This window comes from Aptenodytes patagonicus, chromosome 3 (genome assembly GCF_965638725.1).
Source record: "Aptenodytes patagonicus chromosome 3, bAptPat1.pri.cur, whole genome shotgun sequence".
Taxonomy (NCBI): domain Eukaryota; kingdom Metazoa; phylum Chordata; class Aves; order Sphenisciformes; family Spheniscidae; genus Aptenodytes; species Aptenodytes patagonicus.
Genome location: NC_134951.1, coordinates 95,264,247 through 95,292,160, shown reverse-complemented (window position 1 = coordinate 95,292,160; position 27,914 = coordinate 95,264,247). Strand labels below are relative to the sequence as shown.

The 27,914-nt window shown below is 39.6% G+C and overlaps 1 protein-coding gene across 8 annotated transcripts in view; it reads right to left on the bottom strand.

Annotated features, from left to right (window-relative positions):
• LTBP1 (latent transforming growth factor beta binding protein 1) overlaps nt 1-27,914 on the bottom strand; it is a 208,315-nt gene that overhangs the window by 23,450 nt on the left and 156,951 nt on the right. For all 8 annotated transcript variants that reach the window (XM_076334287.1, XM_076334289.1, XM_076334288.1 and 5 more), the window contains 6 exons: nt 23,577-23,699; nt 19,170-19,295; nt 11,229-11,354; nt 8,824-8,967; nt 1,804-1,986; nt 392-478 (listed from right to left, as the gene is read on the bottom strand). In XM_076334287.1, the coding sequence (XP_076190402.1) occupies nt 392-478; nt 1,804-1,986; nt 8,824-8,967; nt 11,229-11,354; nt 19,170-19,295; nt 23,577-23,699 (789 nt within the window). The remainder of the gene's footprint in view (nt 1-391; nt 479-1,803; nt 1,987-8,823; nt 8,968-11,228; nt 11,355-19,169; nt 19,296-23,576; nt 23,700-27,914) is intronic.

Genomic DNA, 27,914 nt, shown 5'->3' with positions numbered 1-27,914 from the left:
GCTGAACTTCTCTTCAGTTTTTATATCCATTCTCACTTGTAAGTCTAATGTTTAACAGAACTTTTTTTCTCTCTCCCAATTCCCCATACATTTATTTACAAATTTAAGGTGGCTTTGTATTTCATATGTAAATGAGTATTTGAGGTTTGTGGTCTCAGTACCTACTCTCACTTATAGCACTTAGTATAAATTAAACCAGACTATCACACAGACTATATAACTGACATTCTTAACAATCTGTCAAACGATGATTTTCAGTAATGTTTCATACCACAAGCTGGTTTTGTCACCTAATAAAATTTGAATTAGTATGTTTACATTGCTGGCTCACATTTCTAGTCAGTCAACTACCAGAACTTCTGAAATAAACTTCATACAAGTCAGTACCGACCTTTGTAATTCTGAGCAAGAAGCCCGTAAGATGATTCTCCAGAGGGAATGAAACCTTTTCCTTCAGGACACAAATCAGTAAATTCAGCTAGGAGAAAGAGAAAACAAAAAATTGTGTTGTTAAGAATAAGTTGCTCACATATGTACGTGTTACATATGTGTTTCAGGGTATTTTGAGAAATCTGAGGCAACGTTTTGCCTTATTCACATCTATCAGGCAGTCATGCACACCTTCTGCTAAATGGGGGATGCTAATGCTACAAGCCAGACTTTCCCCTGCTCTCAGTTTGTAGCGCTAGCTTTGAAAAACCTAGCTAGGGTACCCACAGCATGACAGAGCTCCATGCAAACTAATTTCTCTTGCTCCTTGGCAGGAAAATGTAGTCCTTACTGGGTTTCATGGTGCACTGCAGTTATAACAATACCGGTAGCCAAATTATCTTAATTAAAGCTAGCGTGGGCCTCTCTGAGCTATACTGCAAGCTGCAATCTAGACATACCCCAACTGAGATACAAACCCCTGTCCACATTCTGCAGTCCTTATGCAGGAAAAACAGTAATTGACTGCAACAGGAGAACATGGTGTGGATTACAGCGGGAAATTATTTGAAGTGTCTCGGAGACGATACAGAATCAAATAAATCTATCCAAGTAGAGAGGCTCTTTTCATAACGCATTTCGTTTCAGTTTCACTGATTCTAAAGTACAGTTAAAACAGGAATTAAACATGATGATACATTTGTGTGAAAAGTAATCTTTAGCATTTAATCTCAAAAAGTTTACACATGTTCTCTCTTACATGATTATTTTCCAGCTGGATTCTGAATTTCAGCCATCACTGTTTATGTTTCAAGTGCCATTTTCAATATTTGTGACAAATATCATATGGCTATGTTTTTCTAATTTAATATTTACAGGTTAAACAATGGTCTGCAGACAACATGATTAACTGAATTGTTCAGTAACAAAATGTGAAAATAACATCATAATATATATCAGTAATTCATAGTGCTGTGGAAACAACATTACAAAGAATAGCTGCAGACTCAAAACCACTGTAATGCTTACCTTTGTTTTCCAGCTTGTGGAAAAAATCTAACATGTTACCATAGCATCTGGAAAAAGCTTCTGTGAGAATCCATCTTTGTTTAAAATCAGTTGGAGATAATGCTGTTCAGTAACAGGCTGTTTTTATCCCTAGGGTAACTGCAGTGAAGCCAATGGATTTACACCAGGTATGAAATATTCCTATTAACTTTTCCTCCGTGGAAGTCTCCCATGGATAAGTCATGACTAAATACTACAGAATAAGGGATTTAATGGGCAAGCCTTCTTCTGAAGGCAAAGCAGATTACTGTTAACACAAACACAACGCTTTGAGAGTGTGCAAAGGGGCAGAAGGCCTCCTCTTACCAGTTCCAAAGACAGGGCATGGGAAGATTTCACAGTTGTCACCCCAGCCAGCACCCAAGGTACAGCAGCATTCTTGTTTGGTTACATTGGATGTAAGCACATTGTCACAGAAATTAGCATCGTTCAGATTGTAGTAGCACTCCTTCTTTCCATCTTCATGTTGATCAGCCTCTATTGGTAATTCTAAAGGCAAAAAGAAAACAAAGCATGGAAGATGACATGTGAAATGAATCAGTTTTACGGGAGAATCAGGAGAGCCACAGTACCTGTTTCACCACAGTCTAGAGCAGCATTGTCAGGCAGGGAAGAAAATGGTTAAGTACAAATTTTGGTTTAACTTTTTTGTTCTTAGGAAGAATTATGGAAGTTTATAACCTTCCTTTGACTTTTTCAGAGCTGTTCTCCAAGTTGGCCTCAAAGGGATTCTTCATGTTTCTACTTCTTTCATTTTTAAGCAATGCATGAACTACTTGGTCTCATGCTCAACTATCTAACTACCGTGCCCAACTACTGACACAGTGCTTTTCATGTATGAAGCTTGAAGCTCTTCGCAGAGGTGAGCAAACATTACAACCTAATTTTACAGATAAAGGAGCTAAGGCACAAACTGAAAAGGCCTGATTTTCAAAAGAATGAACATTTCCAGCCCCTTTTAATTTGACTGGGAAAAAAGCATGTTCCACACTTGAAAACAAGGCCCTTTATGATTTTTGCAAAAGGAACTAACTGACTCCACAGTCAGCAGAGGAATATGATGCAGATGTCAAGTTAACTGACTCTGGGCTTTACTTTAAAATAGGCTTTACTTTAAAATAGGCATCCAGCCAAGAAGTCAGATTTTCTGCCTTTAGCAGTTGAGTAGGTCCTCTCACCATATTTATAGGCACTGGAGGCAAAATAGTCTCTCCCATAGATCCAATAAAAAACCCTATTAATAGACAAAGACCTTTCTAAAGCAATATTCCTAAAGTACACCAAGAAGCGAGTTTGAAAAGAAATACCTATGTTTGCAGACCTCTGTCTATTTGACCTTGCACTTCCACAAAAATTCTCATCAAGAGCTCAGAAGTGGGAACTATCACATAAAATTGTTATTCACACTTGATCAATACGAAAAACTTTTCATAGGCCGTCCATAAGGTAACCGAGTTCTAAAATTACAAATACTCACATTTATTAATCAAAACCAAAACTTTGTTCAGGAACTTAAGATAGATAAATCCTGAGGTGACTAGTTTATTTCCTTTTTATCTTGGGAAATTCTTTATGCTTAGCACTTAACAAATGTCTGATTCACAAAAACCTACTAAAAATTATTGCATGTTGGCTGATTTTTCCATTGTTTGAGATTTCGTTCATTTCTACTCGGGCTCTTGCACAATATGGCAAGCAGGAGACATTTCTCAGGTAACGCATGTATCCAGGCAGGAATAAAAACCTTATTTTATTCCTGAGTGACAGCGCATTTCATAATGCTAGAAGATTAGTAAGACCCAAAGAGTTGTGGCGTATAAACTACCTTTGTTTGCCTTGTAGCTTTTTTCAAGCTTTCTTTTCAAGAAAGAGTTTAAGGCTGGCCCACTTACAAGTATTGGCATACCTGGGAGAGCCAAGTTCACTTGACCACCTCATCTGCCCGCCTCTGGTTGTCTCTTGGAGGTCAAGCTCAGCCTGTTTATGTCAATTATAGGATGGATTTTCTTCTAATCCCATCCACTTAAAAAATAATGGCTGTGAGGTGGGAGCTTGAAGATAGTGATTGTCCAACAAATGCTGAAGGAATTCAATGAACTCCAGCTCTTGTTACCTCAAGCCTGTTATGCCTGCCCACCCACATTCCCCCAAGCAGTGGGGCAAGGCAGTTTTACCAAACATGCAAATATTAGATTGGGTTTGAGAAAAGCAGGTTTAAAAATACCAGTATGGATTGCCTGTTATTGCACTTCAGTAGTATGAACGTGTGTAATAGTTCTTTTGGCTTCTAATTCCAAACAGACAATTGGATTTATTTCTATTTTCCTCAGAAAAGTGACTGTTTCTGTTTTGGGAGGTTGAGGGGCTGGCAGACACCTCTATTCAAATTTAGTACAATGTTGCCACCTACAAGGCAAACTTTCCTTTGCTGTTTCGCCAATATAACTAAGTTGTACATTAAAGGAAACACCCAGCTGAGTGCTTATTTCATCTTTGTTAGTTTAACCTGTGGTCTCCCCTCATCAGATAATTACAATTTTCCATAATGCGCTGAATTTCATAAAGTGCGGTGGTTTTGTGGTATCAGCTGCTATCCAATAGGAACTATGTTAAGGCTATCATGTGTCACAGAAACGCAACTGAACTAAATCTGTTATTCCAAGGTGAGAGCCCAGTACTTTAGCTACAAATTATACATTTTCCTTGGCCGTTTGCCATCTGTCTTACCGAATCAAAGCCAAATCTTCAACAGGAGAAAAAGCATGGCAGTTTTCACGCTGTTTACCAGAGAAAGAACACCAGAAGTTGCCCCGGGAGGAAGGGGAGACAATCTCATCATGTCATTGTTTATTCCCATTTTACATATGATGTGTTGGTTTCTCCTCCCATTATCTGTTCAGCAGCTTAAAACTCTGTTGTTTACACAGCTGTGACTGAGGGTTAGTCAAGCAGGCGTCATGAATGTTTGGAAAGCAAATGAGACACAAATCTTTTATTTTTTTTTTTTTTTTAAACCAAGACCAGTCTGTGTCTACAAGCTTGTAATTTCTCTCATACATTATTAACCATTTCGTAAACAGGTTGTTTTTGAAAGTGGTTTCACTAGGTATGTTGACAAAATATGATAGGAAATGGATACTTTTTTTTGTATCGTTATTTCAGGTTTTTTGTTGTTAGAAAATGTACAATGTCTCTCTGCCGAAGGCATGCTGGTAAAGGAACGTAATTTTATCAGTTCATTGATATGACTGTTCTATTAACAGCCTATAGAGAGATTCTGTATAGTTGCTGCTCGATTGAACTCTGAAGTATTTATTAGAAATAGATTTATATACCTTAGCGTAACCTTGATCCAACGATATGCTTCAGCATGTGTTTGATGCAAAGATGTGCATTAGTGATATAGGATTCACTGGGTAATCAGGATATTAACACATGCTTAGACTTCAGCGTACACTTAAATATTTGCCTAAATAGTGGCCCGTTAGTAACTATGATCTGAAAAAACCAAAACGTATAGAACTGATGGAATAGAATAGAACTGATGGAATCTTAAATACTGCAACTGTGTACCGACGCCTCTTATTCACAGGTGGAATCAGTAAGGTGGTTGCTAAAGAGAAAAATCATCATTACAAGTTCATGACTTCTAAAACCTCAGCAAAGACTCCGGTGACTCTGAGCAAACAGCTTGAGTAACACACACTTTCAGAACCTGATTTTCAAAAAGACGGTAAAAACAGATTGCTACGTGGCTATTGTCAGGGTGTACTTGTTTAGATTTCTCAGTTGGCTCCACATGTGGCAAGCTACAACACCTAACGTGTGTGTGTGCAATGTACATGCATGTACATGCATATGTACAATTCAGGGATTAGGGCAAGTGATGCACATTTAAAAATGATATCTAAGACTATGTTCATAGATGACTGAAATTCAGATCGTTATTTGCCTTAGAAAACCATGCACATATTGCCACTAAAAAAACAATACAAATATGAAGAGTTTCCTTTAAAGTCTTAACATCTAGAAAGCCCTTAAAGTTTAGGAAATTTAGAATTTGTACTCAGGCACCAAATTTCTAGCCTTCCAGAAGCTTTCGGATCAGATTTATAAAATGTTACTTGGCAGCCTCAAATTGTTTCTTATGTAGAAACAATTGAAACCATGTTAATATGGATTATTACTCAAACTGCATTCAGCTTGGTACTTGCTAGAAATCAATCATAAATGGCTTTATATATCTTGTTAAAAGAATAAATGAGAAGACTTTAACCCAAACCAGGCATTTTTTTTCCTCTCTTAGGTACAAAGATGTATAACAGCCAAGTTTCATCTAACACAAAAGAGAGTTCTTTCCTCCTTTATCTTTTCTTCCTTCTGAAGCATTTGCTACATTTTGTGAACGGCAGGGCAGAGAGGAGGGGAATAAGACAATCAAACCTTGCACAATTACTTTTTTTGGTCTGTTACTGGAACATGACAATATGGGCTAGAATTCCCAATACATTCACTGAGAGGATTGTTTCAGGACACAGCTAACAATAGATGAATGTCCACCAAGTGAAATCTAAATAGAAGGAAATCTAATCTATATTAGAGCCCTAATGGCAAGTAAAGAAAAGTGTGAACACGCCCCATTCCACGAAGCTAACAGCCTTTAACCACATGCAAAAAAGTTCCCAAATTAAAGTAACATTTGAACAATCTTCACCTATTTCCACTTGATAAGAGGTGGACGAACATTTCTTCATGCACAAAAGTACAAAATGAGAAATAAGCAAAAGCTGAGTAAACCACACTGAACTATAGATATGTGCAACAGGATAATGCAGACTAAATTCCTCCTTTCTAAAAATAGGCATGATGCAAGCTAATGCTGACAGATGATGTCCACATGCACCGCAGGAGCTCTCAAAGCTCTCAGCACGCCTGGCTCGAGTATGTGGCTTGTCAAAGCCAGAGGATGTGCGGCTATGCCATCGCTCTTCGCAGGGAGACAGCATGCTATTCCTATATGATCATGCCACAGCTGGTCTCGGGGGAGGCTGAAGTACTCATTGTTGGGCAAACCAACATAACTGTTATTTGCTCATCCTGCCGTGAGCACATGGGGCTTATGCCACTTCCAGATGGGGAGGAAAAGACTGGTTTTGTTCCCTCTTGAACTGACAGCTGCACGAGGGCCACCCATTGGTTCCCAGAACAAAATAGGAATAAGCAAAGTGAGCAGATGTAGAAGAATGAAGTGTGTATTGTCAGCTCCTGAAATGTCAAATCCAGAGGTACATGGGGCAGTGTCATTACTTGACTGGTCAATACTTGACTGGTCAGTCTCTGAGGTCTGGAGAAACAGAAGCCAACTGATAAAAGAAAAAAACCCAAACAAACCAGCAAGGCTGCAGGGTGTACAGGAAAGCAAGAATCCTTTTTAAGAAGAACTAACAACAGTACTTTCCTCCCTTTACTTTGGAAGAAAAGTAAGAGAATAAATAGCAAGATCTCTGTTCCTAGTACTGCCATTTTTCCTTATTCAAGAGCACATGGTGTAAAGTACATCTCACTGGGTCCTAATCTGGTCTCCTGTGTGAGATCTTCCTCCTTGATGACCTTATCAGAGAAGAGTCAAAGCTGAAACATGTTTTGTTAGGGCCTGATGAAGGCTGGAGGGGAAGGAAGAATGGCTTCTTTCCAAACTGACCACAGTAAAGCTATGTTCACTGGTGACAACAAAATGGAGTTAGTACTGACAGTAGAGTTATTCATCTGTTGACAGTACAATCAGCCACACTGGGTTTTTCATCCCCTGCCTCCCCACAGTAATGTTTGGGTATGTCCTTGAATGCTCCTTGGACCTGACTTCTTTTTACATGGGCTCAGGTCCTCTGCTAATTTCTTTAGCTTTGGTTTTGCTTCAACAAGTAGCTGACTTCTCTCAAGTACTACCTCCTCACAGTACCAAAACGAAGATGGCATTCACATCGGCAAATCTTGATAACATAATTTAAATGCTCTTCTTCCATAAGTTCATGGAAGAATTTTAAATGTTGCTACTTCAGTTATCATCAGTGGGTATTTAAGCTAATCTGCTTCATGGTGGAAAGGTACTGCAGTATTTTTCCTTGCAAACAGGAATGGAGGCCTCAGCCATCTTACTTTTTTTCATTCCTTCTTTATAAAACAAGCTCCTGTAAGCCTGAATCATTCTCACAAGATTTTGCAAAGGTTTCAGTTTGTCAATCAGCTGTTAATGATATTTCACAGGCAACTTCTTGAGTGCTGGTGAGCGCTACATTCAGTGATCTAAATACTTGTTGCAATTAGATCACAGATATTTCAACCTTGTTTACAAGTCTGAAAAACCATGAGTAATAGGAGAAAACAGCCACAGCCTTGTAAGCTGTAGAGTCTGTATCCTGGCACTACAGCCAGTTATTCTAAAGCTTTCCGGAAGCTAGATCAGCCTGCAGCGTAAGAACAAAATAAGAAAAATACCAAGATTTGCATTCTGGAGGGGAAAAAAAAAGCTGTGCAAGTAAATCCCTTAATTTCTTGTACTCTGTTGCTCCTTATTGCGGGCTTGTTCCTTTCTCCAAACTGGATCAGTGTAGAAATGCGGAGGCAACTTTAAGAGTCCTAAACTCATTTTTAATGAGTGTATTTCCAGTAATATTTGCAACACCCGAAACACCTGATAACAGAAGCTCACAAATACAGTACAATGGACTACTAGGAAAAACAGGACAAAAGATGGAGTAAAACAGGCAAGGGCACTCAGAAAGGCACTCAAAGAGACCGACAACAATTCAGTGTTTTGGCTTTTTGCTTTCCCAACTACCTTTTCTGAGGACTTATGTTAGTTCTAGATAATGCTAAGAGGATACTGCTATATACAAATTTTGTTTTTAATCATATGCTCCCTTAAACATTGTCCAAGCATACTGGTGGGTGTTTGTAAAAATTTGAACAAAAAATAAAATCACCCAGGCCATAGACTTGATTCCGTATCACATTTCATTGTTACAGTACAGCGAACAAGAGATTGTTTACTCTTAACTACTGTAACTGTTCATTATTGCTGCCAAGTCTGTTGACATACAAAATTTAGAAGGTGTTTCTGCTATGTTTTTACTGTTAATGATTCACTGATAAGATATTCCATCCTAGAAACACCTCTTCTCACGCACACACTTTCAAGACGACAAAGTTTTAAATTTTTCTGTTGTAGTTAAAGCAACACCAGCATTTAAACCAACTTTACTTTTCCCTTGGTTACATATGCAGTGGAAATCATGCCAAGCATGCAAAAATCCACTGGCATTTTACCTGGTGAGGTGCGGAAGCGACACTGTCCGGTCATCGGATCATACTCCTGGTTTTCATCAGAGCACAGGCACAGGAAAGAACCATCAACATTTTCACAGAGGGCTTCGCCACATACTCCACTCAGCATTTCACATTCATTCACATCTGGGCAAAAAATCCAAAACATAAATCAATTCAGACCCATTACTGACAGTTTGTTCTTTTATCTGCAGTACCTGTGCCAATATTGTCTGCCAGATTACAGATGTGATCTCTGGGGAAGGATTAAAACCTCACTAATACCTAAGTGGATTCATAAACAAGTAGTCGGTCCTTTGAAAAAAAGGCCCCTGAAAGCCACAGTACAGTTTATAGACTATTGGTGCTGATAGGTGCTGCTTGGAGACTGGAACTCTGGCTTTCATTTTTGTCAGTTTTTTTTGGGTTTCTCTCATTTTTAAATACTTGCTTTTCTTTGTACCCTTTTCTTGGGATTTAAGATTCAGACTCATCTCATTTGTTTTCTTAACTTTCTTTATTATCAGACTTCCACTGAATTCAATGAGCAAAATGAATAGGTTTTGGTGCGATTCAGACTGCACTATGAAAAGAGAATTCCCTTTTCTCCTCAAAATCCCATTTTCCTCGTGAACATCCACTGAACAGCGAATTCCCCAGCCCCACCGCCACCTCTCGTATGCACGGCCTCACAGGCTGCTCTGGAACCCACAAGGGTTATGCCCAGGTCACCCAGGGAACCCCTGCAAAACACTGCAAATTTCCTCTCCCCAGAAAACCCCACATATTTTTAACTTGGATTCCACATACCTGCTAACTAGTCTACCCTGAAATGCTTCTTTGATTGATGGGAGAGTTGTCTGCTGTTTAAACAAGGGTTACCAAATACTGTCGGGATCACTTAACTTTACTCTCTTTTCAGTTGCTAAAGTTTACTTCTGAAAATCTACTTTGTCTACTAATGACAGAATCTGAAAATTACAATTTGCATATCACAATTCAGAAATTTCTGTAACTGAGTGTGGTCTAAAGTATAACTTGTGGGGCAACGTTCTATCCTTTTTACCTCTTATCCAGCAAGAATGAAAGTCTAGTCATATGACTGAATGTTGATTTTTGTGTATTTTTATATAAATATGCATTTTAACTTGCGGTTTGCTCAGCACTTTTACTTAGATTTTTCTTTATCTTTTTGCTGGATTCCTGTCACAAGGAATAAGTCTTCTTTGGGGAAAGTTGCCTGGCCAGGAGCTAAAGAGACTTACCTTTTCCTAAAATTGTTTTGGTAGATAACTGACATAAAAATTTATAAAAGTATTTTATATAGTGTTTACAAGGAAAAAACCTAAGACATTATTTTATGATGCAGAACCACTTCACTGGCAACTCAAAATTAAATTTAGTTTCACACCAGCTTTTGCTTTCTTCCCCTCTCCCCCCACCCTTCTTTGCTTCATTTGTTTTCATCCGTGAAAAGTCACTGTATGCAAAAATATACATTGGTATGTTGCAAGCTAAGTGCCAAATGGCATAAAGAATTTTGTAGTAAAACTATTTAATATATTAGAAAACACATACAAACACTTCTGTAAAACTTCTAACTCCTCCTCTCTGTTCGGTATTCCGTTCAGGACTCTCTTCCTGGTAAATGTGTTTCATCCTGAGTCTGGCTTGAAGAAATTGCTTAATGAATACCTTTCCTTGATCTGGTATTAATTTTATATTAGAAACTTGTGCTGCCTCAGATGGATCTCAGGTCCAACCATCACTATGAACAACAGATCTGGAAACCTAATACTCACAAGAGAAAAGTGCAGTATTTACACACCTACAAAAATCTCACATCTTTTCATGGTGATAGGTGTCTTTCCTGGAGCTCAAAGCCAATGTTAAAAACTGTTCAAATACGATGTGCCTAGGGAGGTGTGCCATCTAATTCAGACTGGCTGTACCACATGCCAGACGTTATTTCCTGTAGGGGGTAGTACAGAGTTCTGGTTATTCAGCTAAGAGACTAAACAGATGTTGCATTTAAATAGGCTAAAGTATTAAATGCAATCTGTTATGATTTATATTTGTGAATGGTCCTGACGTGCAGAAATAGTGGGTTTTCTTGTTTTTTTTTTTTTTTTGAAGAGAGAAAATGAGTGGCTCAGCTTATTTGCTGTTGGTTTCCATTCAATCCTAATAACAGGTTCTCATTAAACGGATACACAGTTAAGTTTCCATCTGGCACAAAGTTCAGTGAGTAAAGCACAGCTCAACCTTATTTTACTAGTAAGTGGTACAACTTTAACAAAACATAACGGAAAACAAAAATGTTCTTGTGAAGAAATGCATTTTGCTCATATGCCGCTTTTTGCTCACTAGAACCTTGCAGGAATGAGTACTTGCACCTAAGAACTCACCCGTACACCCTTGCCCATCCTGTGGGTCCTGATACCCTTGGTAACAGAGGCAGCGGTAGGAGCCATCCATATTTTCACAGAACCCGTGACTGCCGCATATTGTGCCATTCGCACATTCATCAACATCTGCAAGGAAGAATTTTAACGTCAGACAGGCCGTGTGACAATCAAAGGCAGACGTTCATGAAGACTGCAGAAAAACAACAGACGGGCCATTTTTGCAAACAGATGCAAGGATGTCCCTCTATACATTGGGAAGGAAAACACAAAGGACAAGACAAAATTTTAATGTAAGCACACGTACAATTTAAGAAATTGTTTCAGTGTTAACTTCACAGGGAATATCTTCTGTCAGACAACGGGTTTGGTCAACTGTCTCCCATCTGTTTCACCAAACCTGCCAATCACAGCATGATGCTACATACTACAGAGTAAGACATAGTTTAAACATGACCATCTTGCTGACTGGCTTGCAGATTCTGCCAGTGTAGCATTATAGAGTCAACAACGTGTGTGAAACTGAACCCACTGTGCCTACAAAAAGAGTTCAAGGGGATGGTTGCATCCATTGGGCGGAAGTGCTGCACAGATCTCATTCTGGCTCTCGGCACAGAAAATAATTTCACGGTGTATGTGTAAGTGGTAAATATCTGTGGACTGAGCCTTCTGGCTGTAATCCTGTAAAGTTACACATACGAATAATCTTATTCAGGTAGGTGAACTAATTACTAATTGCTTTCCGTACTTGCCCTTTCATTTGTAGCTCCCATTTGTGGTTTGCTGGCCTTACAAGTAAGAGTCACTTGCATGAGTAAGTCTCTTTGACTCGGCTGCCCATCAGCCTATAACGAAGCAGAGCCACTTGTGGCAGAATGTGGTTTATTTCTGTAAGTGTATTACAAGTGCTAGGAATGTATTGTTTTTATCTTCGCTCAACGTAAGACCTAAACCCAAGGCCCTGACCATCTGTGGTCATTAAAGATGTATGGTGTGTTTTTCAGGAGGAAGAACATTAACTGAAACTGGGAACCTGCCAGGATGCTAGGATTAGTACCTTCTGCCTTCTAAATTCCTCTGCAGTTTGAAGCAGAGAAATTATTGCTACACTTCTTTCCTAGAAATCATTATGACTGTGAAGTAAGGTTGCTGTCCGCTTGGAGTTACCTTCTGCACTGTGTCTCAGGGGAAATTACATTTTAAATGGTGAATAAAGTGAATCGCTTTTGATTTAGCTGGGTGCTAGCTACTATCATTAATTCTGCACATTAGAGTAGACCTTCATGTGATGGATCCTACCATTATTCTACCTCCAGTGAAGGCCTTAGGGCACTCACCGAACTGAAGGGCTGGCAGGACTGAATCCTGCATTGCCACAGAGAGAGGGCTGCTTTGAACAGGTGAGCAGCGCTGCTGCTTGGTGTCTTTCTGAAAGGAGAGAGTAGGGCTCAAACACAGTCCTGTCTACTCCTCCAGCTGTTCACAGCTGTGTCAAACAAAGGCCTAGAAAAGTCAGCAAAGATGCACCTCATTCTTCTTGTGACAGTGCTCACCGAGCAAAGACATTTTTACTTTTAAATTGTCTTACGCTCAGCTGAACAGGAATTCTTGGTCTTTGAACCACATGGTCACAGCTCCCCAGGCTACCCAAATTTGAGCAGCACATCATTACCATTCACACATTCCCTAACAGGTTACCTGTTGTGCGGCCCTCTTGCTCCCCAAGTGCCTAAATTCATCCACGCATGCTTCTGTCTGCCTCAGGGAGAGGCTTTTTGGGGGTCTTTTCCTCTTTGCTGTGGCTGGGGTTTGAACAGGTTTAGAACTGTATGTAGATTTTTAAGGCCAGAAGAGACTATCCACATCATGTAGCCTGACCTCTTAAATAGGTTAAAAAGCTGTCTCTGGCAAATTTTGTAAGTTGTGGAATTCTAACATCTTTTTCAGAAAGGCATCTAATTTCACTTTAGGATGTTTAAGTGATGGAAAACTTACCTCTTCTCCTACTAAACTGATCCACTGGTTAACAACCTTCAGCTAAAACACAGAATTCATGCAAAAACTGTATGTACTACATACACTGAAATCTACGAGACATGAGTAAAATTGATAATTGTAAAAAAAAAGTACTTGCAGATGGAACTGGCAGAATAATTTATTTGGTTTGTTGGTTTTGTCAGTAAAGGCTTTAACGCTTTTTATGGCTTGATTTATTAAACAAAGGAAAAATATTGAAGGAATTTATCTTAGAAAGGGTTATTTGTATTTGGCAAAGAATACAATAGCTAGTATGTTTATTCTCAAGGAACTGAATATGAGTATTTGGGTGGTTTCTGCATACTGAACTTATTGAAATCTACCACAAGCTCTCCCTAGTAGAATTAATTCAGCAGTAAGAGTAAGAAATATATATCTGTATTAAATACACTGCCAAAGGTGAAAGGTCAAGTATTACCTTTGATATCCTTTCCTTTTCCAGTCACCATAATGACAGAATTATAAAAAGATACATATGGAGTTACTGGGAGAAAGAAGATACAAATTCTTTATGGTTGTGTTTTTGTGGTCCCTCCCTCTTGCTGCTGCACATTATACCTGCATAACATATCTTATTTTCTCATATGATCATCAGAGTTTCACGTATCTGGTCAAAAAATCTGAATACTCTCTCCCTTATTTGGAAAATCCTGTTAAGTTAAGAAAGGTAATTCAAAATGAGTAAAAAATGGTGGATTGACAGCCAGGAATTTAAGACAACAGACAATAACGCAGCGTTTTTTATTTTCAGTGGCCACCTATAGTTTAATAACAAGAGTTCCTGAGCCACAGGACAGTTACTCTGTTAAAAGCCTAGACAGAAGAGACTACAACCGGGGATTTCAGAATTACCTAAATTACAGTATTTCTCTTACTTAATAACTAAATGTTAAAGGAAACAGGCGAATGGATCATGCAGATGGTTCTCTAAAGGTAAACTAAGGTCATTGACTGAAAAGCTGCAGAAACAAAACTTGTGATTGTAGCAAGTGTCCTAATTTAGTATATAATACAGCCACAGAGGACAGTTTTGTTTGTAAAGAGTACACAGTCTGAACATGACTGGATCTTTCAGTGTATGGCAAATTACGGAGAAGGTCCAAGCACCACATATTTTTCCTTGTCTAGACAGCTCACTCAGAGGACTCCTGCTTTACAGCCGGAAAGGGCATTTGTTTCTTTAATCACCCTGTAAAGCATGAGGCTTGTAATCGGTGATTCTCTTGCTATATGGAGACAAAGCAAGGGGAAAAACTAAATATGAAACTAGTGTATCCTATGTCTATATGGTGACTAAAGCAGTTCTCTGTAATTACGACCTGTTTTAGAATCCATGACTCTGCGCTGCCTGCTTTAATCAAAACTCCTTTGATCTAACATCATCAGGATCTAAAGAAAGGCAAAACATGTGTGCACTCAAGCGCACTCCTATTCAGCTCAACACCATGTTCCTGTTTTCTGCCAACCTGAACAAGATGAAGGCATACTTAACCTCAGGCGTGATATTTAAGTCTCACTGAAATCTACTTACATGGCAAAGTGTCTGGAAGAGGAACTGTTTCCTAGGACAGTTCTGCACAGTGCTTAGGGGAACAGAGCTCTGATTCTGAGACTTCCAGGGTTGCCCATAACACCCATACATGAAAATCACTGTCATGAGAAAATTAGAAAAATGAATATTTGAATAAAGACTTTGGCCATCTAAAGGCAGTAATGCTGGATGGTCATTCCAACATTGCGATGATGCAGGTAAGAGAGAGATTCTTGTTTTCACCTTTGTGTTCTTACTTCTCTAGCCAGCGTCCAGGTAAGAAGTAGTTGATGCCCTAAAACACCTCTATCAGCAAATGTGAGAAGGCTGGTGAAGTCTGTGAAACTCATCGTGAAACAAGAAGGTATCTCTCAGGGGCATACCCTGGAGATTCATACTTGTATCTATGTTTGGCAGAAGCCTGAGCTTTCTTACTTCAGTATTTAACCAGAGATTTGGTGAAGCCGTGAAGTTGTCTACTGCATAAAATTTACTCCATGTAACAGATAATACTCTGCCCCAAAAGGCGTCCTAGATTTACCATACCCTTTTCCTTAAGCTGCCTTGTCTTCCCTACATGGGCAGAATTATGGTTGTGATGTGCAGCTACAGCAAACATCTACTCTCTTAAAATGTCTTTGGTGGCAGAGGTAACAGTTTTGCACTGTTCACAGCTCGGCTCTTTGTTTTCCTGATTTTCAGACTTCTTAAATGATGGACAATGTAGCATCTTTGTGTACAGATTTGTAAGTTATTCTTTGATCACAGAATGATCTGTGGATACTCCGTGCAAGCATCCAAAAGGCTCAGATAGGTGGACAAGAAAAGGAGAACAGGATACAAGACAGTAAGTGAGGGGAAAGGAAGAAGCAGAGGTTGGAGAGCTCTGGTGGGACGTGTAAGTTTTTTTGGAGTGCCTGTTGAGGCAGGCAGTGAAGCTCAGGGCTGGGAGCAGAGAGAGGGGAAAAGTGAGGGAGCCACTGAGAGACATAAGGGATTGGACACGGAGACAGAAGAGGTGCTTGGGGCATGGTGTTGACTTAAGCATCAGAGAACCTCTAACTTGAGGTTTTGCCAACACAGCTGACTAGCAGCCAACTGGGTAAAACACTGCCTTTACAGAAACCCCAGAGAGCTTGACGGGGAGCTAGGGAGCGCTCCGAGAGCCTCCTGTTCAGAGAGCCTGGCGCAGCCAAATTGCTGAGCTTGGGGCCAGGCAGCAGTGGAATGTCACCACTACAACAAAAGTTTGTCTACACCTTGGAAGAAGACACAGTCTCCACAGCTGTTCAGTTTACTTTGGCCAATGGCCATAAAAACTCCATACCAGAACTGAACCACATGGGGTTCTTAAATGTTTTATGTTGTTGTTGTTTCTGACTTTAAAAAAAAAAAAAACGAGTCAAACTCGTACAAAAACAGTCTGGAGATATGGAAAATCTGCTCCCCAGGTACAGAGAGGCGTCTAAATCCAGCAAAATTTCCTCAGGTTCTTTCTCTGATGGTATAAACAGTTACTCTCACTCACTTAACTAGAAGTAAATTCACAGAGGCACCTAGTGTAAAGAACAGTAGCTTCTGCGGCTGGAAGCCACATCCTTTCTCAGTACCTGGAATGTCACACGTTCCTTTTGTTTCTGATCCTTTTGTTTCGTCTTGCTTTTTCGCATGAAGCTGACACCACTACAAATATTAACACCGACACCATCCCTTTAAATGAGTGTTTTCAACTCTAGAATTGTTTTTATTAAAATGACAGAATGGAGAAACTAATCGTGGTAGAAAAGGAGTGCTGCTGCTTCAGAAGACTAGAAGTACCCTTGCTTCGCCAAGTTATTAAAATACTTTTCCAAGTGCTGAATATAAAGTCTGATCTGTATTCCATACACACCACCAATTACTTGTGAAGTACGCTCAACTGGTTTTGTACTTGTTGTTTTATTCTTCATTAAAAAGTTCCAAAACTACTCTCAATCCTGGAAGTAAGATCTTGTGATTTCATCTTTTTCTATTTAGTAGAAGTTTGGCTTTTTTGTTCTAATGGAGATTAACTTTGTACTACTTCATCATATGTGATGGTAACTCTTCCCTGGGAACTGTGCTACTTTATTAACTGTCAGAGATCCAGACAGAGGGGCTCATTGTTTCTGGTACATCCCCTAAAATTAGATGCCACCAACTTTTTTTTTTTTTTTTTTGAAGTTGTGTTTCTATTCAGTTCTGCCTTTTTTAATTTCGGAGAGTTTGATTTCACAAGGTTAATAAATGTTGGTTTGGAATAAAGTGTTTGGTTTCTAAGAGCAGGCTGCATTCTTCTCTGACCACTTTTTTTTTTCCTAGCTATGCTCAACAGTGAGGCAAAACACCTGCTACTACTTTTCTTGCACAGAAATTGAAGATATTTAACCATATCCTTCCTAAACACTGGGTGAAATGTATACATGCTGCCAAAAGAGTCCACAAACATGCTTTGGAATTATCCCCATTACTTGAAATCACAAAATACTGCCTTGTCCATCAATCACTGGAGTTATTCAGATTCACTCTCTCTAGCCTACTTGACCAGGCTTTTGTCTTGGCAGTAAGAGAATGTTCCTTTCAACTTATGCCATGATTACAAAATAGGGTAAATGTTTAGAGAGGAAAAAGCACCAAAAATACTGCAGGATTTTTTTTTAGTTATCAGTAATAATAAAAAACACAAATAGTGTGTTTGATGTCATGCTGTATCTAAATATACAGCACTTATTCCCTTACATCAGCATAACTATTCTTGCCAGTAGTGTATTTCACTTCATTAGATATTATATTACTAACTATATGGCAGGTTATATGCCAGCTCAAATAATAATGCTGTAATGCTGTTTTTCCTCTGGTAAAAGTAGGGGGAGTAAATGCAACAGTCAGACAGAAGTTTTGATACACCTCCTCCACTGAAGGAAGCACCTTTTCACTATCCCTAAGTGAACTATGAGAAGAGCTGGCCCATGAAAACTGATCCCATACGGATTTACTGGCCTGTAATTTGGGCTAGAGAACAGCTTGCTTACTTCTTGGATGTGCGAGATCCACTACCCGTAGGTTTTAACACTGAGCTATCATCTGCTCAGTGCTCCTCCTCTGCATGCATCGTGCCGAACTACCACCATATAATTTTTTTCCCCTTCTGAACTTTTCCCACAAGGCTTCTTGTCTTGAACAGTCCTCTCATCCAGAAGAACAGCCATTCTTCATCCAGTTAGGGCAATTTTTGTTTTCTGTCAGCATCACTGATTACACAAAGCCACATATCTTCTTGCTATCATTGAGCACAAGCCTGTTTTAAATCCAGTGCAGGAGAGCAGCATCACTAGCTCTCCTGCTTGTGCGTGCATTCCATTAGCAACAGGATATATTCTCATGTTATAACCAAATAAAAACCCTAGTTACACCTAAATTCTAGGCTCCTGGCTGGTGTTTCTCACCAGTGTTATTACTGGAGTAGCTTTTACAACCTTATCTGAAAAATACCCGTATAAGCATACCTGCATACACTTATGAAGAATAAGCTGGCTTTAGCACTGTAAAGATCTAATTACTGCTATTTACTCCGTTTCTGCCATTTCAAAATGCCTGAGGTTCTACCATAGATAGCATTTTACTACAATTTCTCACTGGAGTTACTGCTGTTGTATGGATGCTTCATCCGCATCTTTTTAAAAAAGAAGTCCGACAAGCAAGGTTCTATTGTCTTACACACAGCAATGAGAACATTCAGGCAGCTCAGGCTTGCTGCTAACGCACTTAACAAGCTTTAAATTAAATAATCCTAAATATTTATGGCAGGAAGGTCTTACCCACTGAAACTTATCAGAAGCCTAAGTTCCAAACTCACTTTACATGCATTTTATATATATTTATTCCTTCCACCCTTGCTATAAGATAGAAATAATTTCCCATCTATGAATAGATTTTCATATTATTACAGATGTCCACTGGTTTCACATATCAACATAAGAATATCATTCCCTCCTTTGCCATCGTTTGCCATAGTTAGGTTAGTATTCCTTCTTTTTCACTGATTTCTTTTGCTCAAAAAAATACAATCCAATATTAAGATAGCAAAATTATTAAAAATCAAGAAAAGTAAAACACAGCTTGTAACAAACATCAACTCCGTTACGTTGCCCATTTTGTGAATTTCCTGTTACACTTCTTAGGATTCAAGCAGCAGCACAGCACCCCGTGCATTTACGAGAAAAAAGGACAAAGGGCCCTTAGGTGGCAGATTGCTGAGTTAATAGTGGTTTTGGGGTATTAGATCCAAACTGACTACTTTTCTCGCCCAACTAATAAACAGCAAACCAATGGGAATGCATTATTGTGACTTGTCTCACCTTCACATGTTCGGCCATCTGCAGACACAGAAAAGCCCCGCTCACATATGCACTGGTAGGAACCATCCGTGTTTAGACACTCCCCGTGAGGTGAGCAGAGGTCAGATCTCTCACACTCATTGATATCTGAAAACACAGAGACATTAACAGCTTTGCAAATCATCATACCCTTAATGTTAAGCCAAAGTTCAATTAGTCTTAAAAGTAGCTTTTATTTCTACCAGCTACGGAAATAGCTATGTAAACAGGGCTCATTTTCCAGAGTAACCAAATTTTCTGGGATCATTCTTAAACTCTGTATAGGCATCAGTATGTTCTGCAGCATCATACTCTCACTATATCACTCTCTGCGATGAGGATGAGCAGATGAGAGTGATTTGTGAGGTGTCAGTATAAGCTCCATACTAGCCAACATTTCTTCTGCGTTAGGGGAATTCTCAGATGGCTCCATCTCACTGTTGCTTGATTGCTGCATGCTGGTCAACTTGTGCATCTGGCTCCATCTGTTACCAGCAGGTCTGGAGTTGCATCCTTCCCAGTAAGATGATTTTACATAATTTAAAGCCAAATGCTCTTTTTTGCCAATGGGGAATGGGAATGGTCCCAAAAGGTTGCTATATAAGAGTTTGTCATCATAGCTTTTTTTTTTTTTAAACTTAGAAAGCATTTTTCAAACGCTGCCTTTCAAACTTACTTTTGAATCTGAAAAACAAGCATTTCTTTCTGATCAATGTCTCATCTTACCAACAAAACCTGCCATCAGAACTTAAGGACTCCATTCATTCATTAAGAAGGTACCACTTTTAGATGAATTACCATTCACATTGTAATTGTACTTTTGTATTTTGCTTTTAAGAGGTTTTCAATACCATGCTGAGATCAAACACAGATTTAGAAACAAAACTTACACAAGGCTCATTCATCCATCATCACAGATACTAGAATTTCTTATTCTTAACTATGTCTTTCATTGCTTAGATTCTGGCCATTGTTACAACCATACAAAATGCATCAAAGAAGACAATAATTTTAATAGACTAGAGAAATTATGATTTCAGTACCATTATTTCAAGACCCATGACACCCATTATAGAATTTTCTTTAGACACAGACTGATTCTATCCTGTGTGTAAACCTTCTAGGCCAGTCTCCTGAAGTCATGGTACATATGTGGAAAGAACAGAGGCAGCTCGGGGAAGGGTAGTATCTGTATGAGGTGCACAGGGAAAAGTCAGTGCGCTGGGCTTCACACAACACCTACATAGAATCATAGAATCATTAAGGTTGGAAAAGACCTCTAAGATCATCGAGTCCAACTGTCAACCCAACACCACCATGTCCACTAAACCATGTCCCCAAGTGCCTCATCTACTCGTCTTTTAAATACCTCCAGGGATGGGGACTCCACCACTTCCCTGGGCAGCCTCTTCCAATGTTTAACCACTCTTTCAGTAAAGAAATTTTTCCTCACGTCCAAACTAAACCTCCCCTGGTGCAACTTGAGGCCGTTTCCTCTCGTCCTATCGCTAGTTACTTGGGAAAAGAGACCGACACCCACCTCGCTACAACCTCCTTTCAGGTAGTTGTAGAGAGCGATGAGGTCTCCCCTCAGCCTCCTCTTCTCCAGGCTAAACAACCCCAGTTTCCTCAGCCGCTCCTCCTAAGACTTGATCTCCAGACCCCTCACCAGCCTCGTTGCCCTTCTCTGGACATGCTCCAGCACCTCGACGTCCTTCTTGTAGTGAGGGGCCCAAAACTGAACACAGTATTCGAGGTGCGGCCTCACCAGGGCCGAGTACAGGGGCACGATCACTTCCCTACTCCTGCTGGCCACACTATTTCAGATACAGGCCAGGATGCCATTGGCCTACATGTATCAAGTCTTCTCTGAATTCACAGTAAATGCAGGCCAATGACATACTTCCTGAAGCTCTCTGAAAGTCAGGTAAGGTGGGAGATCAGCAATGACAAGGACAGTACGGTACCTTCTCAGGACGCACACTGTTCTCAAGACTAAGCTGCCACGTTTCTTAAAACTGCCAGAAAAATACTGGAAACCAAAACAGCTGATTACACAAGGTAGAATGATGTATTAAAAGACAGGAAAACAAAATTAACAATCTTGGGGAGATAAGAGTATAATTCATCTGAAAGAGCAAACTGCACACTTTCTAATGTTTTGGAGTCTTTTCAACTTTGCTCCTTACCAAAACGCATGTTCCTAATTTCTAGTCTAGGTCAGATTCAACTTGCAGACACTGCATTCTGTGATAAATTTGCCAGTTTAATTCAATAGCTCTCTACTTTTCAATTATGGTTTCCTCCGAAGATAATAAGGCTATGATCAAGTCACCCCTCATTTTTTTCAACAAAATAAACAGTTTAAAAGCATTCAGTCCTTTCTCCCCCAGGCTGTCAGCTTTTTTGGGTTCATCTCTGAACTCTCCTCAGCTGATCAGCGTCCATTTTGAATTGTGGGCACCAGAATGTCAGTGTACAACAATGTGCCAATAGCAGTTGTATCAGTGCAAAATACAGGTAAACAAACCTGGCTCACTCCTGCTGGATATTCTGCTTTTTCAATCTTCCGGGGGGTGCATTAGTCCTACTGGCCACAGGGTTGCACTGGAAGCTCATATTCAGCTGACTGTCTCTGACCCCTAAATCCTTCTCAGTGACTGCGTCCCAGAAGGAAGTCCACTATTCTACAAGCATGACTGAGATTCCTTCTTCAATATATAATATTGAAATGCATATTGGTTGCTCATGCCCAGCATACCATGTGATCAAGATCACTCTGCACTAGTGGCCTATTATCTGGATCTTTTACCATGCCCCTAATCTCTCCAGGTGAATTCTCTCAAAAATTTTATGTTTTTTCTTGCTATTACAGAACTCTGATAGAACTAACTTTCAGTCATTTAAAAATGTCTCAGTTTGTTTGCTGCTTAAAATATTCTGAAGGTACTGTTGAAATGTAAAGAAGTCATCATTTATGATATAAGTATGGCTAGTTTTGTCCAGTACAAAATACAGGACAAGAAAATATACTGGAGATTTCCATCTATGACAAATAAAAATTCTACTATTGCATCCTGTAGCAGCTTAACAACAAGTAGTCAGTACAGTAAAAAAAGTCTAACCATACTTAATTCTGCTAGCCAAAGATCTCCCTTTATGTTCTTTCTCTGTGTCTAATTCTTTGCTATTCTAACTTGTCAGTATTCATTGTATCAACTCCTCCTTTCTTCCACTTGTTTTGATACTGCTCTGGCTATTTCTCAAGCAGTTTCACTCCCCTCTACAGCAAGTTGTTATTTTTCAGTGTTGGTGGTCTTCTTTCTCAAGCGTGGCGCTCTTACCTGAAATAATTTCCAATTTTCATTCACATTTTTCTGTTAAAATTACTGTCTATACTGTCTGTCCCTTACTTGGCTCATAAATGCTTTCAGTTTTGTTATATTTATCCATTTAAAACATGAAGCCTATATACTACTACTTTACACAGTGGAGTGAAGAGAATAGAGTGGTATCAAAGCTGGCATTGATTTATAGCGTGTGATCAATTCTCTTTTATCTACTAAAGCACGGTCTAATACAGTACTTCCCTATGTTGAATGCAACATTTTTGAATTAGAAAGCAGTCACATATAATACTCAGAACTTCTACAGGGAATTTACTGTTGGTTGCACAAGATCTTCAAACACAGATCAGCTGGAATACAGTCTTTCAGCTCAAGTCTAAACTGTGCATAAGAAAGCAGCCAAAGCAAAGTCCGGTCTCCTGGTTCTCCAGTCATTTAGAGCACGAACACGCTATCGCTTTCCAGCTCTAATACCATGGTTCTTGTCTCATAAAAATGGATGGCAAAAGGGAGTTGTGAGGCATGCCTGGGTGTTGTGCCAACATGGAGCTGGGATCGTTCAGAACTAAAAGTGAGGAAGTATTTTTCTGGGTTTGGCAATGCTGACTCAGCCCCAGATAACACATTCTCCCCACCCATCCTCCACAAAGCACTGCAAGTGTTTTAGAGGTGAAAGAGGTTTATCTGATGTGACTTGACACTAACTACACTGCTCTTTCTGTTACATTACTGATTCACAAACATAGAAGGTTCTGTCAAGATAAACGTGCCCAGGATTTGGGAAAATGCAGCACTGTATCTCTGTTAGTTCTAATATAGATTATCTTTCAAGTTATGAAGGCTGAGATTTCAGCCTCTGGAAATAATTTCTCAGCATATATTTAGAGAGAGTAATATAAAATGAGAAGAGTAAGAAAGTACTACAAATGGTAAATAAAATGAGCTTCTCTTCCTTAGCATGATCTGTGACTATCACAAGTTATGCTTACAAACTTGCACATTTATAATAATGATCCAGGTATTTTTTATAGCTATTTCATACCTTGACATCCCCTATTCGCTATGTGCTGGAAACCATCTGGACAAGTGCATTTGTAAGACCCGTCAGTATTCATGCAGTTTCCTCCAAGGCAAATATCACTGTCTTGAAGGCATTCATCAACATCTGAAATAAAAACATAACTGAATTATTAGATGATGTAAAAACTGATGACGCTTTTAATAGTGATACTTTGATACTAACGTAGCAACTTGAAGCTACAATGTCGTTTAATAACTCGGGGCGGGGGGGGGGAGGGAATCAAGTTTACTAGACTTTAGAATGTCCTTTTACTTTCTTTCATCTTACCATCAAACTTCTTGTATTTCTAGAGAGCTTTAACATTTGAGTTTGTGTCATTTATTCTTAGCAAGCATGTCTAATATGTGCCATCTGCATCTCTAATGAAAGCTATCATGACAGACCTTTATACCAATCTCTCCCCTACTTTAACGGTGACTGTGGTGTTACAGGAGTACAATTAACAAGGAAATCCAAGCAGCTGTACATTTAGAAGACAGACACAAAAAATGCCTACTAATGCAAACTTGTAGTTTGCAATATGCATCTTTGGACATGTTTAGACCACTACACAGAGATCCCTGAGCCGGAAGTGACCCGACTCAGACATCCCCCGGAGTACGGGCAAGCCCAAGCACAGCTGGTGTGCCACACCAGACCAGACCTGTCTGCGGAGACTACTCACAAAACAACCACGTGGACAGGAGGCTTGTAGGACAGGGACCACACTGTGCGTACTGCTGTGCCAACGGTTGCTTTTTCAGAGGCAGTTCATGTGATGCAATACAGCCATTTTGCAGGCTTAGCAGCTTGGTCACGAAGCTGAATAGCTGCTTTTGCACAGTGCTGCACCCAAGCCAGAAATCCAGCTGCAGAGTCAGGGCATGCAGGGCCTAGCTCCCAGCTGCCTATACACGATGTTCCCAGCACCAAGCCTGTAGACTCTGCCCTAGTGTCTTGACATCCATGGGATAAACGTGCTGACTGACACATAGCAGGGCAAGTTTCAGGATACCAACTAGATACAGAGTAATCAAATACTTCAAGGATAGGACACTGGCATCGTCTCCACCTAAAGTCCTTTCTTCCCCAGAGGAAACAGAGCACAGCTGCTGTGGGTACGGGATTAACTCAGCAAGTGCCTACATTCCAGCGATATTATACAGTTTTGTTTCACTACAGCTAAAGATCACAAAGTATTTAATGACTCTGCCTCTAGTTTTAAAAGAAGCAGAACATAAGAAAGTCAAGTAAAAGAAGCATCTCATAAGCAACTTTCCCTTGCCTCTACATTGCCCTACCTTGTAATTCACTGAGTCTATTGCTCTGATAATGCAGATAGTTTCCTTTGAAAAACAGTTACCAAAGAGTTTTTCCACTGCCTTTGATTATTCTGACTTCTTAAGCATGGATTTTAGCTGATTAGAATTGTAACTTTTTCCTGTGTTGCAGGAATAAATAACAATTGTAATTAAAAAAGAGGATACGACCTCATTTCTACAGTTATTTCTGCAAAGCCCGCACTATATCAGAGTGCAGCTATCCTTGGGATTTAATCTATTTGATAAAAATAAGAAATAGGGATAGCTTTCTTACATAAATGAATGTTATTGCAGATAAAACTGCACTTAATGCTGACAAAGCTGTGACCTTTTGATAAGCACATGTTTTACAATCATTTTCAACTGAGAAATAAATTGTGGTTTATTTAAAACAGCAATTAATTTTGACTAGGAGCATGAGAAAAAATTAACGACTCCCTTGCGCTGAGTTAATGCCAAGTCGCACAACAAGAAGGCGTCTTCTGCCAAATGCAGTCAAAATGCATTATTTTCCATATAGGATGCAAACCTCCTTTTCTCTGATGCAACTCTTCACAGGTCCTACAGCTGCTGCACAAGAATCTCCAGAAAAATCAGAGACAGCAACTCATGCTTGAGATGTTCAGTGCTTTTTACCACCTTTTACAGGTGCATGTCTAGAGCATTTTGGCAGGCGAAATCTCTGAAGGCTCCTAGGACAACACTGCAGCCTCCTACGCTTCAGATAGACACTCTTCCAGTAACCCGAGTTCTTTGAGATATACAGTCTATATGCAAGTCCAGCTGGTGCATATTCATACTTCTTGTCAGTTGAGACAAGGCCAATACTTTTTACCCACAGGTCCGCTCACATTTTGTGTTCCCTCATATTCAGAGCAACACAGAGCAGAAAGTCTCAGTGTCACTTCATCTCAAGAACAGGAGATGCTGAATGAGAGAGTAAGGCAGAAAGAAAATAAACATGCATGTGGTCATGCATCTTGAAGACTTCTGACTACTAGGAAGTAACTTCTTTTTCTATCTTCAAGTGGAAGGTTGTGCATACAAGCCCACCTGTGGGTGGTCACATACTTCCAGGCTACTAATTTCCAAGCAGCTAATAGCAAGTCTCTACAGGTACTGCAGAAGGGAAAAGTTCTTCAGCCTTGGATAACAGGGTATACAGGCATTTACAGTATGAATGGATATACGGATTATTGCTCTCAGACAGAACTGAAAGTATGAAAGCCTCAGTCCAGCTTTCTCATTTTCTGAAGAGTTCAGTGCAAGGATGCATACAGAGCATGTATACACCAATGTACAGAACAATTATTTGCAAATTACCTTTATTCTTAAATAAGTGAAATACTGTGCAAAGACTTCCAGACAAAAACTTCTGCCAGAGCTGCAAAAAGCACAGCTGAAAATGAGCACAGCATAACTCTGCCAAATTCTGCAATATCTCTAGAAGTTTGCACAAGTGTATAACGATCAAACCAGCAAACTGCTTCTTGAGCTGCTACATTTTGAAGAAAACTTCTGCAGTAGCAGAAATCCTTATTAAATAAACAAGCACATTTCTTGCAAGTGATCTGCCAACCACATTGGCTTTACAGCCTGATACATTTTTGGGTATCCTCTGACAAATGTCCATCCCTGAGTCTTTGAGAAACTGGCCAGAATTTGAACCACTCTCTTCTTTTCACACAACTGTGCTGTGCTATACCCACAGTTTTTGTCATCTCTTTCCTGCTTTCTCTGTGAAGTGTTAGAAAACATTCAGGTAAATAGGCTAATTCGAAAATCAGAGGCCATCACATGGAGAAACACTGGATGTCTTCTCATGGCAATTTTGCCTTTATGGAAGCTCTGCCCTGTAGTCCATGCACCCATCTGGCTGAACCAACGGTCAGGAGGAAAGCCATTTTGATGAAGATGGGAATATGGCTGTGAGGCTGAGGACCTCCGCTGACATGGAAAGAATATGAGATTTAAACCTGTAGTCAACTCAGTTCCCTAAATGTGCACTGAATAATTCAAGGAGCCTTCAAAACTAATTACATCACCAGGTGAGGAAAAACAAGAGAGGAGAATGTATAGCAGATAAAGCAGTTGCACAAAGCGTTCTTACTGACAGCAAAACAACAACAGTCTGTTCAAACTTAGTTTCCAAGGTGCTAAAAGCAGTCTGTAATATCCTGTACTTCAGAAAATACTGAAAGGATATACCGCAAGCACAGAAGAATTTCTTCCACTTCAAGAGATGAATAGATTTTGTGCAGAACTTTTAATATTTATGAAAATCTTCAGTGAACAAACTCTCTACAGAAATTAACTGCTCCATCACTGGGTGGAGAAGCTGTACATTTGGTTACAGACTCTTGGGAATGAGACGAAGAACCTGAGGTGAGGGAACAGCTTTACTCTTTTTCCTTGTATGATCCAATTCCTCTTCTTTTGCCTTGAGAGCTTCTGAAATTATTTTTTTCTTGAAAATTGCCCTTGAACAGGATTAAGGAAGAGATGAAGATAAAGCATGGACCTGTCCTGACAGGCCATTGCATAGTGATGGATGGCAGCAACAGTTACCATGACTTCTTGTGCTGTATGAAATGCACCAAAGCAGTCTGAAGAGAAGTTCTGGAAAACATTTGGTCCTCAGCTACAATGGATTTAAATTCATTTCTGCATTTCATTTGCTCTTCTTCACTACAAGATGGTTTAACTCACCATTTCACGTGCTCACACACACTAACAGCATTTACTAATTCAAAATCTCTCTCTGCAGACTTGATGGCTTGTAAGGCTTCTTGTTGAAGGAACCAAAATGCTTGAAATGGTTATGCATCCCACTCTCTCACCACCTCCCTCTCTGCTATGCAGAGGAAAGAAAGAACCTTTTCTTGTTTAAGGTGGACAAGGTAAGAACTCATAAACTAAACTGCAGCAATAGAAGATTACCATCACACATTTGGGAAAAAAGAAAGTCTAACACAAGGACAGCAAAGCACTGGCACAG